This window comes from Ceratotherium simum, chromosome 21 (assembly GCF_057802395.1).
Source record: "Ceratotherium simum simum isolate JZ-2026a chromosome 21, ASM5780239v1, whole genome shotgun sequence".
In the NCBI taxonomy this organism is placed as follows: domain Eukaryota; kingdom Metazoa; phylum Chordata; class Mammalia; order Perissodactyla; family Rhinocerotidae; genus Ceratotherium; species Ceratotherium simum.
In genome coordinates this window covers 29,398,364-29,415,786 of record NC_141920.1, presented here as the reverse complement: position 1 = coordinate 29,415,786, position 17,423 = coordinate 29,398,364, and the positions used below count along the sequence as shown (strand labels likewise).

The following is a 17,423-nucleotide window of genomic DNA, read 5'->3' as shown; positions in this document are numbered from 1 at the left end:
GGCAGACCCAATACTTGATCCAAAGTCCAGCTGACTCCAGTGCACACTATGACAGCCGTGCTCATCTCCCTCCCAGGGTGCCCAGGACAGGGCCCGGGGCAAGGGGTCATTAAAGTTTTGACAGAGTGATTACAGGAACCACTGCCCAGACACGGAAGCCTGAAACCCCTCCACCCTGCTCCTTCCTCTTGCACCAGCAGCCTTGTCTTGCTGTAGTGAAAACACTTCCCCAAGGAGCTTTAGCCACGAGAAGCAGAAACAGCCTTTCCCACGGGCCCCACTTCAGAAGCCAACAGCCATCAGAGAGCAGACCGGCAGTCAGTCTTGGGGACCACAGGAGGCACGTGTGCCCCTCGAGATGCCCACCCCCACCCATCTGGGCCACTCACCCCCCTGCTCCCGACTGCTGGCGCTGCTCCTTGTCCTCTCAGGTGAGTGGGATCTGGGACAGAACAGGATCCACCCCTGACCTGTCCCAGAGAGGGACACCACGTGCTCTGGCATGCCTAGAGGGGCTGGACCCCACCAAGACAGAGTGGGGGGTGGGGGGAACTGAGAACTTTCCTGACCCCAGCAGATCACAGACCCAGTATCCGGAGAAGCAGGACTTCTTGGGAGGCAACACAATGAAGTTAAATCCCCAGAATCTGGGCTCATGCCGGCCAGGTTCCTGCTGGAACAATTGTGTGCCCATGTCAGATGCCATGGCTCTTTAGTCTCTCCTACAAAACAGGGCCTCTAATAGGAACTCTCTCTAGGGATGCTATGAGTACTAAATATAAAAATGGTGAGGCTCAGCCCAGGACCACTACGTAATTTGCGGGGCCCAGTGCAAAATGAAACACAGGTCCTTTGTTCAAAAAGTATTAAGGATTTCAAGACAGCAATAGCAAAGTATTAACACACGCATGGGGCCCATCTAAGCGCAGGGCCCTGGGCGACCATACAAATTGCACACCCGTGGGCCAGCACTGGCTCAGCCTGAGAAAAAGCTGGGCTCAAAACTCACCACTGATTGCTTTAAGTAACTTCTCTTTGAGCCTCTATTTTTCCCCTCTGTAAAATGGGGCTAATCATAGGACCCACCTCACGACTTTGTTTAGAGTTTCAACGAGATAATACCTATAAGCACCCAGCACATTGTAAAGATTTAGTAACTGCAGGCAATTATTATCATCATACCCAGGTCTCCTCTAAGTCAGGGTCAGGCTGGTTTAACTCCTGAGTCTTGGAGCTCCTGGGTACAGCTCAGCCTCTGAACCAAGAATTCTCTGATCCACCAGGCAAGATGCTTGGCTCTCAATCAGCTCATTCCATCTCCTGCCCATCTGGGTCCCTGCCCCAGGCCCTCCTGAGATCCAGATTCTGTTCATCACACCTTGGTCACCCCAGGAGAGGCCCTGGTAGGACCCAGGTGTGGGGTCAGACCTGGATGTTCCGTCACTGACTGGCTGCGACTTGGAGCACCACTTTGCTTCGCTGAGCTGGTTTCCTCAATTGTAAAATGTGAATCAAAATTCCTAGTCATGCAGTCCACAAATACTTTTGAGTGTCTACTATGTGTTAGGCACTATGCTAGAAAATCATATATCTAAACCCCCCAGGATCAAATATGTTTGAAAAATATTGATTTTCTACCAGGCTTCCAAAAGGGAGCCCCTCAGCAGGGATCATGAAAGGCAGGGCACGCAGATAGAAAATAGATGAGAAGGCATCCCAGAGCTGCGGGGAGGGGGCTGGTCCAGCTCCACAGACAAGGTACCCAAGACATTTCCCAAAGTCCGTGTGACAACATGGAAGGAGAACTGAGAAGGGGAGAGGGAGGACAAGGGCTGTGGGGCACGGGGGCTTATTCCAGGCTCCTGTGTCCTCCCTGCTGTCTCAAGTTCCCAAACTCGCCCCCCGCTGGGACTTTCTGAGTCATCACCTCCTCCCACTGCCTCTTCGCCATGAGTTCTCCGTTTCTCATTACACACTCGCAGGTTTCATCTTCATGAATTTTTTTCCTTTTTTTTAACAGCTTTATTGAGGTATAATTGACATATAATAAATTGTACATATTTAACATGTACAATTTGTTACATTTGGGGGGCACTGGATATGTTTCACACTTGTGACTCAACACCAAAATCAAGATGATAAACATTTACAACACTCCCAACAATATCCTTGTGATTCATTGTTTCCACTCCTCCTCCCCCTCAGGCAACCACTTATGTGCTTTCTGTCACCAAAGATTAGTTTGCATTTTCTAGAACTTTATACAACAGAGATCATACAGTAGGTACTCCTTTTTGTCTGGTTTCTTTTACTCAGCACAATTATTTTGAGATTCATTCATGTTTTTATACATATCAATAGTTCGTTTCTTTTCATTTCTATCCACTGTATGGATAAGCCAGTTTGTTGTTCCATTCACTTGTTGACAGACATTCGAGTTGTTTGCATTTCGAGGCTATTACAAATAAAGCTTCTATGGACATTCATGTACAAGCTTGTGTGTGGACATATGCTTTCATTTCTCTTGGGAAAATACCTAAGAAGAAAATGACTGGAACATATGGTAGGTGTATGTTTAACTTTTTAAGACACTGCCAAACTGTTTTTCCAGATGGTTGTACCATTTTACATTTTCATCTGCAGTGTACAGGGATGACATTTCCTCCATATCCTCACCGACACATGGTATGGTCACTCTTTAATTTTAGTCCTTCTACTGTGTGTAGTAAGATCTCACTGTGGTTTTCATTTGCATTTCCCTCATGTGTATTGATGTTGAACATCTTTCACATGGATCCTCTTTGAAGTGACTGTTCAACTCCCATTTTTAAATTGTGTTCCTTTTATTGAGTTTTGAGAGTTCTTTACATATTCTGGTTACAAACCTTTTATTGGATATATGCTGTGCAAAGATTTTCTCTTACTCTGTGGCTTGTCTTTTCATTCTTTTACAAGTGTCTTTTGAACAGCACAAGTTCTTAATTCTTATGAAGTCAAATTTATCAACTTGTTCTTTTATGGATCATGATTTTGGTGTCATGTCTAAATGTACAGTAGAATTCACTAGCGAAGCTATCTGGGCTTGGAGTTTTCTTTGTGGGAAGGTTTTTAATACAAATTAAATGTTTTAAATAGATAATAGGGTTATTCACGTTATCCATTTCTTCTTGAGGTAACTTTGGTAGTTTGTGTTTTTCAAGGAATTTGTCCATGTTGTCAAAGTTATATAGCCGTGAACTTGTTCATAATATTCCCTTATTATCCTTTTAATACACTGATGTCACCTCTCTCTTTCCTGATATTAGTAATCTCTTACTCTCTCTCTCTCGCTGTTCAGTATGGCTAGAGGTTTATCAATTTTAATGATTTTCTCAAAGATTTTATTCTCATTGATTTGCTCTATTGTTTTTTGTGCTCTATTTTATTGATTTTCACTCAGATCTTTGTAGTTTCCTTTCTTTTACTTACTTTGGGTTTAATTTGCTCTTTTTTCCAGTTTCTTAAGGTGGAAAACATAAGATCAGATCACTTAAGTCCTAATATTGGCATTTAGCTATAAATTTTCCCCTGCTTTAATGGCATCCCACAAATTTTAATGTTGTGTTTTCATTTTCATTCAAGTCCAAATACTTTCTAATTTCCCTTTTATTTTGTCTTTGACTCATGTGTTATTTAGAAGTGTATTATTTAGATTTCAAATATCCAGGGTTTTCTAGGCATCTGTCACTTATTGATTCCAATTTAATTCCACTGTAGTCAAAGATTATGCTTTTCACTACTTCAGTTCTTTTAAACTTATCGAGAGTTTATATGACTCAGAATATGCTCTATCTTGGTAAATGTTTCTTGTGCATTTGAAAAGAACTGTAGATCCTGTTATCTATTACCCTCCTATTCGTTCTTTGTTCCCTTTTTCTCTTTTTCTCTCTTCTTTTGGTAATTGAATATTTTTATAATGCTATTTTATCTCCTTTATTGACTTATTAGCTATAACTCTTTATTTTGTAGTTTAGTGGTTGTTTGAGGATTTATAGTACAGTCCCTATCCTCGGGTTCTGCATCCGTGGATTCAACCAACTGCAGATGAAAGGCCTACGATGGTTGTGTCCATACTGAACATGTACAGACTATTTTTCTTGACATTATTCCCTAAACGACATAGTATAACAACTATTTACATAGTATTTACACTGTATTAGGTATTATAAGCAATCTAAAGATGATTTAAAGCATACAGGAGAATGTGTGTAAGTTATATGCAAATACTGCACCATTTTATGTAAGGAACTTACGCGTCCCTGGATTTTGGTATCTGTGAGGGGTCCTGGAACCAATCCCCCGAGGATGCCAAGGGACGACTGTATACATCTTTAATTTATCACCCTCTACCTTTAAGTGATATCATATCATTTCTCATATAGTGTAAGAACCTTAAGATTGTATACTAACATTCCCCTCCACCCCACCTTTATTCTGCTGTTGTCTTAACTTTACTTTTACACGTGTTATAAGCCTCATGATAGAATACTATTATTTTTTACCGTTTTGAGGTTTTGCTTTTCAGATTTGTTAGGTGGGACCAGAGCACTTCTCTCTGGGTAGTCTACCCATTTCCCTGTCAATCATGAGGTTTTCCAGGGGGCAGGTGGGAACAGGCGCTATTCTCAGCCCTGTGCTGTGTGATGGGCACTGTTCAGTGCATGTGTATGAGGAAACTACCTGAGGCCAGGGAAAGAACCATCAGAAAGGATGGGAGAGAACAGACCTGACCGACTCAAATAATGGTATTTGGGGGTGGGAGTCGCCGAACTTCTTGGAACTAAGGACACTACGGGCAAGAGGAAGCCCTGGAGTTTAACCTGGGGCATCACTTGGTCACAACTGTGAGGCAGCATTTAGAGGCCATATCACACATGCCTGGCTGAAGACGAGCAGGAAAAGAAGTTAGAATTCCACAACCCTTCCCCAGATCCTCCTAGAAGGGAATGTTTGCTTCACCTCCCTCCTCCCTACCTCACTCGCAACTGAGAAACACCATAATATACTCATGTCTTGGAGTGAGACCGAGTTATGCACAAGGCCTGATGGGAGCACAAACCGAGGGAAACTCAGGGCACAAAGCTGATGACCTTGTGTTGAGCAGAACCCTAAGTCACTGATCTGAGTTCAAATCCTGGCCATGGCACCTACTGAACACATGGTTCACCTCGGGTTTCTTCACCTCTCTGAGCATTACTTTCCTCATCTCAAAGATGGAGATAGTAATAGCATTCACCTCATGAGGTTCTTGGAGGAGGTACTTGTGATCATGTTCATAACCCAGGTGTAGAAGAACTTCCTTGGGTGGCCTCAGCCCTCTTTCTCTGTGCCCAGTCTGAGGCCAAACTCAACAGATCAACCTATCCCCAAAATAGACCCACTTCACAACGCATCAACAAGCGTTGCAGTTTGTTGAAGGAGTCACAGGAGGCGGGGAGGGTGTTTACACTGAACACCACAGCACATAAACTTTATGTGATACATTGGAGGGTTAAGAGCAGGGACCGGAAAAACAGGGTTTGAACTGAGGCTCTGTCACGTTCCTTTTGGTTGATGTATTAGTTTGCTAAGGCTCCCACAACAAGGCTTTAGTTAGTTTGCCACAGGCTGCTGGCTTAAGCAGAGAAATTAATTTTCTCATAATTCTGGAGGCTAGAAGTCTAAGATGAAGGTGTCAGCAGGGTTGGTTTCTCCTGAGGCCTCTCTGCTTGCCTTGTAGATGGCCATCTTCTCCTTATGTCTTCACATGCTCTTTCTCTGTGTGTGTTTGTGTCCGAACCTCCACTTCCTATAAGGACACAAGTCATATTGGATTAGGACCCACCCATGTGACCTCACTTTAACTTAATTACCTATTTAAAGACCCTGTCTCTAAATGCAATGACATTCTGAGGTACTGGGGGTTAGGACTTCAACGTATGAATTTGGGGGTGGGGGGCACAATTCAGCCTAATAAACAGTGATCCCGGGAAGGTTGCCTAACCTTTCTGGGCTCTCAGTGTCTTCTGCTGTAAAATGAAGATGATGCAGCCCACCTCATCGCAGTGTTAAGAGGAATAAATGAGATAATACATGCAGTGCCTGGCATGTGTGAGCACTCAAGTGCCGTCTATCATTGTAAGTTCTCCCTTTGATAGCTCTGTTCCCTCTGTCCAGCAAGCTGCCTCATCTGCTCGTTCACTTCCCTCTCCAACAACACCCTTTGAGTGTCCTGAGCCATTGTTCTCGGCCAGCTAATGACTGGTTTATATTAAGCTTGCCTCTTAGAGCACCAAGTCCTTCCTGCCCAACCCCAAGCCTTTCTTCCCCTGTCGTAGGATCCTCTGAGCAGAGCAACAGGCATGAGTGGCAGGTGCAGCAGCCCAAGGGCCCCGTGCTGGTGGCAGAAGGTGAGATGCTCCTACTGAGGTGTACGTTAGTCGGCTCCTGCCTTGATGACATGATAAAACGGGTCAAGGTGAGCAATCAGGACCAGCAGGAAATTTATAACTTCAAACACAGCATCTTCCCCGGGGTGATGCCCCTGATCCAGAGGACGTTGGAGCCACTTAATTGTGACTATTCCATCTATATCCACATTGTCACCAGGGAGCACGCTGGAACCTACCACTGTGTGAGGTTTGACGGCTTGAGTGAGCGCTCAGAAAAGAAGCTGGATGAGGGCACCTCAGTGCTTATGAAGGGTGAGTATCAGCCATGCAGCTCACAGCACCCTGCTCTGCTCTATCTCCCTGCATTAGTCGCCTTTATCCACAGTCACGTGTGTGTGGCGAGGGGTTCATTTTAACTTGATGCAAGTGTTTCCGGATGGCTTCTCTGACTCCTTCTGAGCTGTGACAGGTGCCTTCACTGCGGTCCTGCAGTCCTCTGGGTTTCCAACCTCAGGGGGATTTTCTGGACCATCTCCACCACCAGACTGGGAGCTTGCTCAGGGCAGGACATTTGTGTGTCTTGCTGAGCTTCATTTTCCCCGATTCTAGCATCAGCACACAGTATGTGCTGAGAACTTCTTTACTGAGTGAATCAGCTAGTGAGTAATGAGGGAATGTGGAAGGGAGTGGGTGAGTGAAGAAATCGGGGGGAAGGGAGGGAAGATATGAGGGAGGAAATGAATGGACAATGGAGGGAGAGCTGGAATACAAGAAACTCTCTTTGGCTTCAGGAGCTGGGGACTCAGAGCCAGACCTCTGGATCATCCAGGCCCAGGAGCTGGTGCTGACGACCACCGGAGACACTGTCTTCCTGAACTGCACAGTGCTTGGAGATGGTCCCCCCGGACCCATCAGGTGGTTTTGGGGGACTGGTCTGAGCTGGGAGGCCATTTACAACTTTGAAGGCATCTCCCACCCCAAAGTGACAGCAGTCTGGGCCTCCAACAGCGATTTCAGCATTCTTCTGCGAGGCGTCTCCACTGAGTATGCAGGCACTTACTACTGCGTAAAGTTTCAGAGAAAACTCAACAGGCAATACCTGTCCATACAGGGCACCAGGCTGAGAGTGAAAGGTGAGACGTATGGTCTAGGAGGTGTTGGGAGAGAGGGGGAGGTGGTCCACAAGGAACTTTTCACTATGTCCAAAAAAAAAAGCCAGCTCTTCTCAGCCTCCAAGTCTTTATATAAGCTGTTCCTTCCGCCCCGGAATGCTTTCTCCTTTTCTTTGGAGAACTCCTACTCATCCTTCAAGGCCCAACACAAATAGCCCTCCCCTGTGAAACCTTCTGCTTCTCCCAGGCAGAGTTCATTTCTCCTCCTTCTGGGATCCCCCTTCTGGGCTCCCCCTTCTGGGCTCCCCAGAACATTTTATAGATCAATAATGATTCAACAAACATCTATTGCGTGCCTGCTGACTGCCCTGCACTGCACTAGGTGCTGCAAATACAGCAAAGAGTCAGACAGGTCTACCCCAGAGATGCTCAAGCAGGTCTAACAAGTCTTTCATAGTTACAGGGTTTGACTTCTAGCCCCCATTCCAGGTAGAAACCGGCAGACTCATCTTGGTGACCCCAGCTCCTAGCACGGAGCTCAGAAAGTGGCAAGAGAGAAAGAAAAGGGGAATGTGAGACCACCTCTCTCCTTTGCAGCAAAGCCCACTTCTCCCCAAGAGACAGAGTTCATCAATGAACGTGCAGCCAGGATATTTCCATCAGGTGAGTGTACCCACCTCCAGTGGAGTTAACCAGTCCCCCACAGGCAAAGGGGGCAAAGACGGCTTGTCCGTGGGACGGGAGCAGTCCCGAACTTCTAGGGCCCATCTGCCACCAAGACAGTTCCCAGGACTCCATCTCAACTGCAGAACTGGGAGCCCCGAGAACCATGTTAAAGCTCAATCAAAGAAAGGGCTTTCTAACAGCCAGTGCTAACTGTTCAGTGGGCGGTCTTGCTTGAGAGGTAGTGAGCTCCCCGTGATTCAGTGCGAGGATGCTGTGAAGCTGTGCATAATAGTGCTGAAGAACAAGGCTTTGTAGCCAGGCCTCCCGGCCTCAGCCCCTTTCTAGCTGTGTGATTGTGGGCAGGTTGCCTTGCTCCTTGAATCTCTGGTGTCCTCCTTTAAGAACTGGGGGAGAAAGGGAATAAGAATCTGAGAGCCTGCCTCACGGGGTTGTGTGCAGATCCAATGAGATCCCAGAACTGTGCCTGCCACAGCACCTTCTACACTCGGGGGCACTGGGTAATGGGGGGAGGGATAGAGGTGGCCAGGTTAGCCCCCCGATGCTCACCCTGCTCCCACCTTCCTGAGAGCCAGACCACCCGGTCCTATCATTTCTCTGACACACAGGGCCCTGAGCAAATCCCTTCCCCTCTCTGGGTCTGTCTTCTCGTCTATACAAATCGGATAGATACCCTACCTCACAAGATTAGTCTGAGGATTATATTAGGCAATTAGGAAATGCTTAGCTCAGCGTCTGGGGCAGAGAGTTGAGCAGCCAAGAAGTGTAAGCAGTTTTCTACTATTATGAGAGGTCAGGGATGCTGTCAAGATGATTAAAGGTACAGGTAGGATACGGGGCAAAGCCTCTTCAGCCCGCGACAGAGGTAGGGGAGGTCTTTGGTCTCTCGCCGTGTAGAAAGGATGTGGCCCCAGAGGTTATACAGCAGCTGGGCCCGACCTCGCCACGGGGGCACTGAGGTGTGAGCTGTTGGGGGCTCGCTAGGGGTCCTCCCTGAGCTCTCCCCTGTGTCCCCCAGGCCTCCTGTCTATGCTCAAACTTGTGGTCCTGGGGCTGAAGGCAGTGACCTTGGCTGCACTCCTGCTGGCCCTGGCTGTCCGCTGGAGGAGCTCTCAGCAAGAAGACTTCAAGACCCCAGGCCCAGCAGAGCTGTGCTCATCTTAGCACGGGGCATGGGGCATGGGTGAGGGGCCAGCCCCAGAGTGGGTCCTCTGAGTTGGAGAGGGGCCAGGGCTCCCCAGCCATTTCTCTGCCTCCAATCCCAGCCTCCAGATACCCCCAGGCCTCACGACGACCTCCAGGATCCCTGCGCCTGTGTTCAGTTTGCCTAGTGAAGTTCCCCACTTGGCACCATGCTCCCCTCTGGTGTGTCTTCTTCTCTTTGTCCTTCAAGGCCTTGCCCGGTCTCTCCTCAAGGCCTTTGCCCCTGCTGCAGCCCCTTCTGGCATGCCTGCCCCCTTTCTCCGCATCTCCACATTTTCTTATCCTTCAAGATCCAATTCAGAGTCCTTCCCAGAAGGTTTCCCTGAGCATCTCTAAGCTCACCCAGCCAGACACCCTGTGTCCCTCCATTTACATCCTTCTCTCCCCCTTTCCTGCCTTCTCTCCTTCCCCACGGTGGCTGGCTCAGGTGTCTGTAGCAGTTAGAATGCAGGTTTGGCCACTTCAACAAAACTCTTAAATAACAGTGGCTTAACCCACAAGAAAATTGATTTCTCTAGTAATATCCAAGCGTAAGCAGACCAGGCAACATGGGGACTCCCTGGTATTGAGTCCCAGGATTCCCAGATCTTGTTGCTACCAGGTCCACATCCCAGGCAGCAAGACCAAGAAAGAAGGCAGTGAAGGGCAGCGTGACCCTCGCCTTCAAGGGCACAGCTAGGAATTTGCCCACATCACCTCTAATTGGCTGAATGTGGTCACGTTGTCACACCTAGCTGCAAAGAAGGCTGGGAAATGTAGTCTTTAGTCTGGCAACAATGTGCCCAGCTGAAGTTTGTCACTAGAGAACCAGATGGTAGATATCAGTAGATAACCAGTGATCTCCACTGCAGTGGCATAGAGGCAGCCTCTTACCTGCTCTGTGCGACACCTGACTTCAATCCCCAGCTGAAACGGCCCCTTTGTACCACCACCTCCACGAGGACAGTGTAACGGAGGGTAGTAGTTCTCAAGAAGAGGAGATTCCCCCCCACCACCAGCACCAGGGGACATTTGGCAATGTCCAGAGACATTTTTGGTTGTCACAACTTGGGGGGTGCTATCGCCCTCTAGTGGGTAGAGGTCAGGACGCTGCTAAACACTAGAACGCCGCCCACGACAGTGGTCTGGCTCAAAGCATCGTCAGTGCCGGGGCTGAGGAGCCCTGATGTAGGGAAAGCCTGCACTGGCTGCAGTCAGACACGCCTGACCTCTAGTCCTGAAGACCCCGCTCCCTCCCCGTGTGCCCTTAGCGATTAGCCAGCCACTTCACCTCTCGGAACATCACATAGGTGATAACAGCATGGACTTCCCTGCGTTGTATAAGAACCAGTTCAGTTCATTTACTGAGCGCTTACTATGTGCTGGGTGCTCTGTGTACCCTCAGAACACATGAACTCCCTTTTCTCTTTCCATGTGCGCATTTATTAGCACCTACTGTGTGCAAAAGTGGATTCGTCTGGATGTTTTTTGTTATAATAAACAGAAACACAGCTTGAACAGCTTGAACTAAGCCAAAGGGGACATTAATTTAGTCTGAGATGTGAATAAATCATTAAATTACCAGACATTAGAAGAAAGGGCGGATATGGTAAACTAAATAACGCCTCCGCCACAAAAGATATCCCCGGCCTAATCCCTGGAACCCGTGAATGTTACCTTATACGGCAAAACAGGACTTTGCAGATGTGATTAAGGATCTTGAGATGGGGAGGTTATCCTGGATTATCCAGGTGGGCTCTAAATGCAATCACAAGTGTCCTGATGAGGGGGAGACAGAGGTAGATTTGACACAGAAGAGGAGAAAGCAGTGTGACCACAAAGGCAGAGATGGGAGTGATGCAGCCACAAGTTAAAGGATGCTGGCAGCCATGAGAAGCTGGAGGAGGCAAGGAACAGATTCTCCCCAGAGCCTCTGGAGGGAGCATGGCCGCTGACACCTTGATTTCAGCCCAGCGATGCTGATTTCAGACTTCTGGCCTCCAGAACTATGACGGAATAAATTTCTGTTGTTTTAATCTGCTGGGTTTGTGGTAATTTGTTACAGCAGCCACAGGAAACTAATAGCAGGAAAGCCTGGAACTGGGCCTCCAAAATAACTGGAGATTGTTCCTCGCTCAGCCCCTGAGAACCTCCTCACGTTGCAGGGCCCTGCACGATCTGGTCCCTGTCACCCCCCGATCTCTTCTCCCACCACCACCCCTTAAACTGACTGCCCTCTGTCACCCACCTGGGCCTTGAGCACACCAAGTTCCCTAATTCATCCAAGTCTCTGCTTAACCGTTTCTTTCAAGAGGCTTCGCTGGACCATTGTATCCACCATGACATCTTCATCCCTCTCAGTTCCCTCACAGGGAAGTGAGGGATGTTTTCTAAGTTTTTCCAAGAGGTTTTCTTCACAGCACTTACTGCTGCTACCTGAAATATATGTGTGTGTGTGTGCGTGTGTGTGAGTGTGTTTATTTCCTTGATGGTTGTTAGTTATCCCCACTAAAATTTGAGCTCACTGAGAGCAGAATCCTAACTTTTCACCATTGTAGCCTCTTTCATTCGGTCATAAAAAGTGGTTGAAGGCAGACAATGTGCCAGGCACTAATCCGTGTGCTGCGAATAAAACAGAAAAGTCTGCCCTCTCAGAGCTCACCTCCTGCTGTGGGAAGAGACAATGAGCGAGTAAACATAGCTAAGTCATAGGTCACATGGTTGTGAGTGCTGAGGGAATAATAAGACAGTGATGGGGGATGGAAGGTGCCAGATATAGGAAGAGGTGATGCTATTTTATTTAGGGTGGTCAGAAGAGGCCTCACTGATTAAGTGACATTAGAGCAGAGACCTGAAGGAAGTGAGGGAGAGAATCTTGCAGATATCTGGGGGAAGAGCTTAATAGGCACAAGGAACAGATAGTGCAAAGGCCCTGAGGCAGGAGTGTACTTGCCATGGCACAGGAACTGCAAGCACCAAGCAGAGTGCTTGGCACATGTTAGACCCCTGTAAACATCTGAGGGGGAGTACAGGGGAGAGGTGAAGTTCATGGTCTTGGGAAACTGACTGCTCCAGTTCAAATTCCAGTTCTCCTATTCATCTCTTGGGTGACTTTGCTTATCTCAGCACGTCTTGGTTTCCTTATCTGTAAGTTGGTAATAACATTGGCACCTCCCTTCTGAGGCACTTTTAAGGCTAAAATGCATGGGTGCATGTAAAGCCTTATCTGTGCCTGGCACCTGGGAAGCACCAAATAATTGTTATGACGTGTTGATGGAATAAGCTGCAGTCACCGTCCTTCACATGGCAGAGAGCGTGGCAGCCCACAGTGCCTGGGCCCCTCATCTTGTGACGTCAGCCACCAGAGGGCCCTGACTCTCCTCAGATTCTATTGGAAAATCCTAGGGAAAGACATTAATGTAGCTTATAGGGACATGGCGGGAGTGAGAGGTACCAGTCCCCACAAGAAGTGAAGGTGCTGGCAAATGAAACAAAAGGTGGATAATTCAGGGCCCCCGGGGAAAACCTGCTATTGACAGATGAAAAGAGTGGGGAATGAACGGGCATCGAAGTTCCTCTGTCCAGCCCCTCCCCTGCTCTGGGGCCTGGGGCGCTGCACAGGCAAGATGACGGACCAAAGACAGAGAAGAGGCCAGGCCAGGGGGCAGCCCAAGCTCCCACCAGGGCCAACAGGCCAGTCTTGGCTCATCTCGCTTGGGCCTGGGGATCCGAGGCAGGAGGTGAGTGGCTGTACTCCAGGCCTCCCTGAATCGGAGCATCTGTGTCTCTCCCTCCTCTTCTTCTGTTCTCTCCTCTCCTGCTGCTCTTCTCTATCGCTTTTCTCCCCCTCCCATGGTTCTTGCCCCTCTCCTCCTCCTTCCCCAAGGAGACCCTGGCAAGGCTGCCCAGGGCCCAGCCTGCATGGCAGCTCCTGTGAGAGAGACGGGTCTGTTCACATCTCTCCGTGGGCCTCCCACTTCCTCCTGCAGATAAGGCCCAGAGCTGGAGGAAGAGGAGGGACAGACACCACTCAGCAGGGAACTCTTGTATCCTGACACCCAGAGGATGGCAGCCTGGAGGGTCCACTGTTGGGGGGAGTGAAAAGGGGCGCCAGGCCTGGTCAAGTATGCTCCACCACCACCCACAAGACGCACACTCGCACAGCTCAGAGGGCAGCTGTACGTCTTTGGGCTGGGGGCGAGGGGGTGCCAGGCCTAGTCAAGCATGGTCTTATACATTTCTAAACTCTACCTAAATGGCACTATATAATGGTACTTTACTACACATATCATTCCCAACCTTGCTTTTCTGGCTCAACATTTGAAATTTAACCAGGTTGGTTACCTGTAGCTCTAATTCATTCGTCTTCACAGCTGTATAGTATTCCATTGTGTAACTCTATCATATTTGTGAATTCTAGTGATGATTGGAGACGTAAGTCTTCCAGTTTATCACTGTCACACACAGACAATTTCAATGTGTCTCTTGTGCATGCGTACAAGCATTTACTGAGGGTATATGCCCACAAGTAGAGCTGGAAAGTTATATAGGTTTTGTGCTTCTTCAACTAGGTTTCCAAATTGTGTTCCCGTGCCTTTTAGCCCACCTTCACTCCCACCAGACACGGGACAATTCCTGTTGCCTTACATCCACGCCAATACTTCATATCATCAGACTTGTACAATGTTTTGCCAGTTGGATGGGGCCGAAGGGCACTTGATTGCAGTTTTAATTGGGTCTCACTGCTGACTAGTGCAGCTAAGCATCTTTCCACACACAGATTGGCAGTATTGGTATATTGTTATTATTATCATTAGTTGGCTTGGAGAAGCTGTAAAAAGAGAGAGAAACAGTCCCAACTTTGCTGAGGCAGTGGTGGTAGGGAAAAGTGAGAGGTGATTCTATGGATAGAAGGCTCTGGAAGGTTTGAATATCAATTGAAAAATCAATAGGCTGCTCCACCTAGCAGCTCTCCCTGAGCCACTAAGCTATAGGAGGTCTAGTGCTTGGGGGCCTAAGGGGAGATCAGAGGAGACGCTGGCCCTGGGGATGCACAACCCCCACCCAAATGACATCACTATTAGTGGGGGGACAGCAGAGGGGGTGCCAAAGGAAGGTGGAGTTGGAGAGGTGGTGGAGGGTGGGAGTAAAGCGTGGGACTGGGGTGAGGCTAGGGTGGGAACCAAGCTGGGCATGAGACTGGAGGGAGGCTGGGGAAGTGGGGTGCATGCAATACTGCAGGTGAGATTAGGGGTGAAAGTGGGGCTTGGTGGGTTAGGAGGTGGTGGTGGTGGGTCTTCGAGGTAGGGGTGAGGCTGGAGGTGGTAGTGGTGGTAAGACTGGGGGATGGGGCTGGGGTTGGGGGTGGGGCTGGAGGTAGGAAGGGGGGACTGGAGCTGGCCTTCAGCAGCCCCCCCCGACCCAGGTTTGTTCAGGACATTTAGATGTATTATGAAAATGTAGTTTCAAGTTCACACCCTCACATCCCCTTCCAATCAAACTGCTGCCATAAACGCCTCTAGTCAGATAATCCAGAGCCGGATATGGGAATTGTCCAGCACAGTCCTTTAGGCCGAGGAGAGACAGGGTTGTGTAGTGGTTAGGAACGCAGGCTTGGAGCCATGAGGCCTGGGTTCAGAATCATTTAGGAGTCCAGGTTTCCCCTCTGTAAAATGGAAATGATAATAATAGAACTCACTACATCAAGTTGTCACGAGGATGAATGAGTTAGTGTATTTAAAGCTCTTTTAAGAGTGTCTGAGACATAGTAAATGCTCAATAAACATGAGCTGCCAGGTAACGTTACAGGGGAGGGATGCCCTAAGGCCTCTGGAAGAGGAGTCAGGGGTCCTCTGGCCTGAGAAAAGGCTTTCCTGTGGCACAAAAGTGAAGAGAGAGTGATTCTGGGTTCAGGGACTCAAATTCCAGCCAAGGAGAGGGATCTTGGGAACCTAGTTACCCACAGATCTTTAAGCTGGGCAAGTTGTCGTCAGCTTCCCGGATGGAAAGATCTTGCTGGGCGCCGAGCATGAGCATGGTGCAGAGTGAGCCTCCAGGCCTCTGGACTCTCTGGGAAGTTGGGCGGCATTTCCGGTTGACACAGAGATGACGGGGGCCAGGACTGGAAACAGGGCTGGTGCTGAGGGCACTTGCAACAGAAAGGAGAGTCTCAAACCACAAAGAATGGTCCTCCTCCCACACGACTTGCCAGGACCTGCTGGAAACCTGCTTATAGTAACATGAACCTAGACCCTGATTCATTTGACATATAAACTTACAGTATTTTTTTGCCCGGTTTTAATGTACACCAAATTTCCCAAGAATGCAATTACTGTGTCAATCAAGGGAAGACTGAAATTTGTGTTGTTCATAACTTTATTAAGAGGGTTTTTTTTTACCATTTTAAAAAATTATGTCACCACAGCAACACACTTACAGTATTCCAATCGCTCACAAAACAACCACGTACATAGAGGTAAGCATCTAACTGCTTCATTTTGTCCTATATTGTACTTATACCTGAGGACTGAAATACAGATCATTTTATTCCAAATCAATTTCCCTATGTGTCCAGTTAGAGCACAATGTTGATTTTTTTAATGTGTGTAGGTCAGTTTTATTATCTCTGAATTCCATCTAAGGCAGTAAAGGGTGATACAAAATGTTTGTTACGAAAAAGCAGGTCTGGGTCTGGAAGGTTGTGAACATTTGGCTGGCCCACCTCCCCCTCCACTGTGTTGAGATGTAGGCCCTGAGGCCCAGAGAGGGCAAGAGGCCTGCCCACATGACCCAGCTTGTGAAGGGAAAGCCTAGCCCACAATCTTGATGAACACAAAGGGCAGTGGCTTTGCAGCCACCTCACTTTGGGACTCTGTATTTGCCGGTCTGAGGGCCCAGGCCATTTCTCCTTGCCACAAAGGCATCTGTTTCACAGAAAATAAAAATTTTTATATATTGAAATTAGGTCACCCCATAGTCAGCTCAACACCCCTCAGGGGTCCAGGTACCTGCCTGGCATCCTTGTTCTCAGATTCTGATCCCTGCGTTTCTCACCTGGATCCGCAGATACTCCAGGTTTCATTCATTCACTCCTTCATTAACTCAGCAAAGAGTCATTAAGTGGCTATTTAATGCCGAGGACTGCCAGTCACAGGAGATAAAATGACAGCCAGCATTTGCTGAGGGCTCACTAAGCCTCAAGCATTGCTCTCAGTTCACCCTGAATCCTCACACACTCCTCTGAGGGAGGGCCTGTTAGGAGCTCCAGTTACCCCAGGAAACTGAAGCTTAGAGGGAGAATCTGCCCAAGATCCCACAAGCAGTAATATCTGGGCTTCAACCCCAGCCTGAGTCCAGAGAGCGTGCTCTCAAGCCATACTGTGCTGGAGACAGCGCAGCCCCTGCTGTCACAGGGATGGTGGCCCTGGGGGAAAGTGGACACTTAACATGGCGTCACAGGGCACGCACGGAGACTGTCTGATGGAGCCTGGGGACGAAGAGAGGCCTCCTTGAGGAGCAGACGCCTAAACTGAGGCCGGAAAGATGAGCAGAAGCTGACAAAGGGAAGCGGAAGAGAAGTGCATCCCAGGCAGGGTGGCAGGAGGCAAGAGGGCGAAGAAGCCAAGGGCCTAAACCACAGGATTGTGTCTGAGAAGGCGCCCTTCGAGCAGAGGTCTCCGGAGAGTGAGGGAGCATCTTGTCCCGGCGAGGAAGAGGTGCTCCAGGAAAGGGAGCCGCGGGTGAAAGGCTCTGATGCACCTGCACGCCCGGCGCCCTCCAGGCACAGCAAGGCGGGCAGTGCGCCCGGGGCAGAGGCAGCTAGCGAGCAGCAGCCTAGGAGAGGAGATGGAGGGCTGGCCACGTCACACGGGTCTTGCAGGGACTTTGGCTTTCAAGCGGAGTGAGATGGGGAGCCACAGAAGGGCTGGGAGAGAGGAGTAACCAGTTGTGCAGGTCTGGTTTTTTCCCCTAGAATGTGAGCAACCAGTGGGCAGGGACTTGGTTTTGCTCGCTGCGATCCCCAGCCCTGGAACAG

At 48.7% G+C, this 17,423-nt stretch overlaps 1 protein-coding gene across 1 annotated transcript; it reads left to right on the top strand.

Annotated features, from left to right (window-relative positions):
- Nucleotides 1-234: 234 nt before the first annotated feature.
- On the top strand, nt 235-11,378 carry SIRPB2 (signal regulatory protein beta 2). Its single transcript, XM_004433882.3, has 5 exons — nt 235-431; nt 6,357-6,722; nt 7,202-7,543; nt 8,120-8,185; nt 9,225-11,378. Exons 1-5 carry the CDS (start codon nt 359-361, stop codon nt 9,368-9,370), a joined length of 993 nt encoding a protein of 330 aa, XP_004433939.2. The 5' UTR covers nt 235-358; the 3' UTR covers nt 9,371-11,378.
- The last annotated feature ends 6,045 nt before the right edge of the window (nt 11,379-17,423 follow it).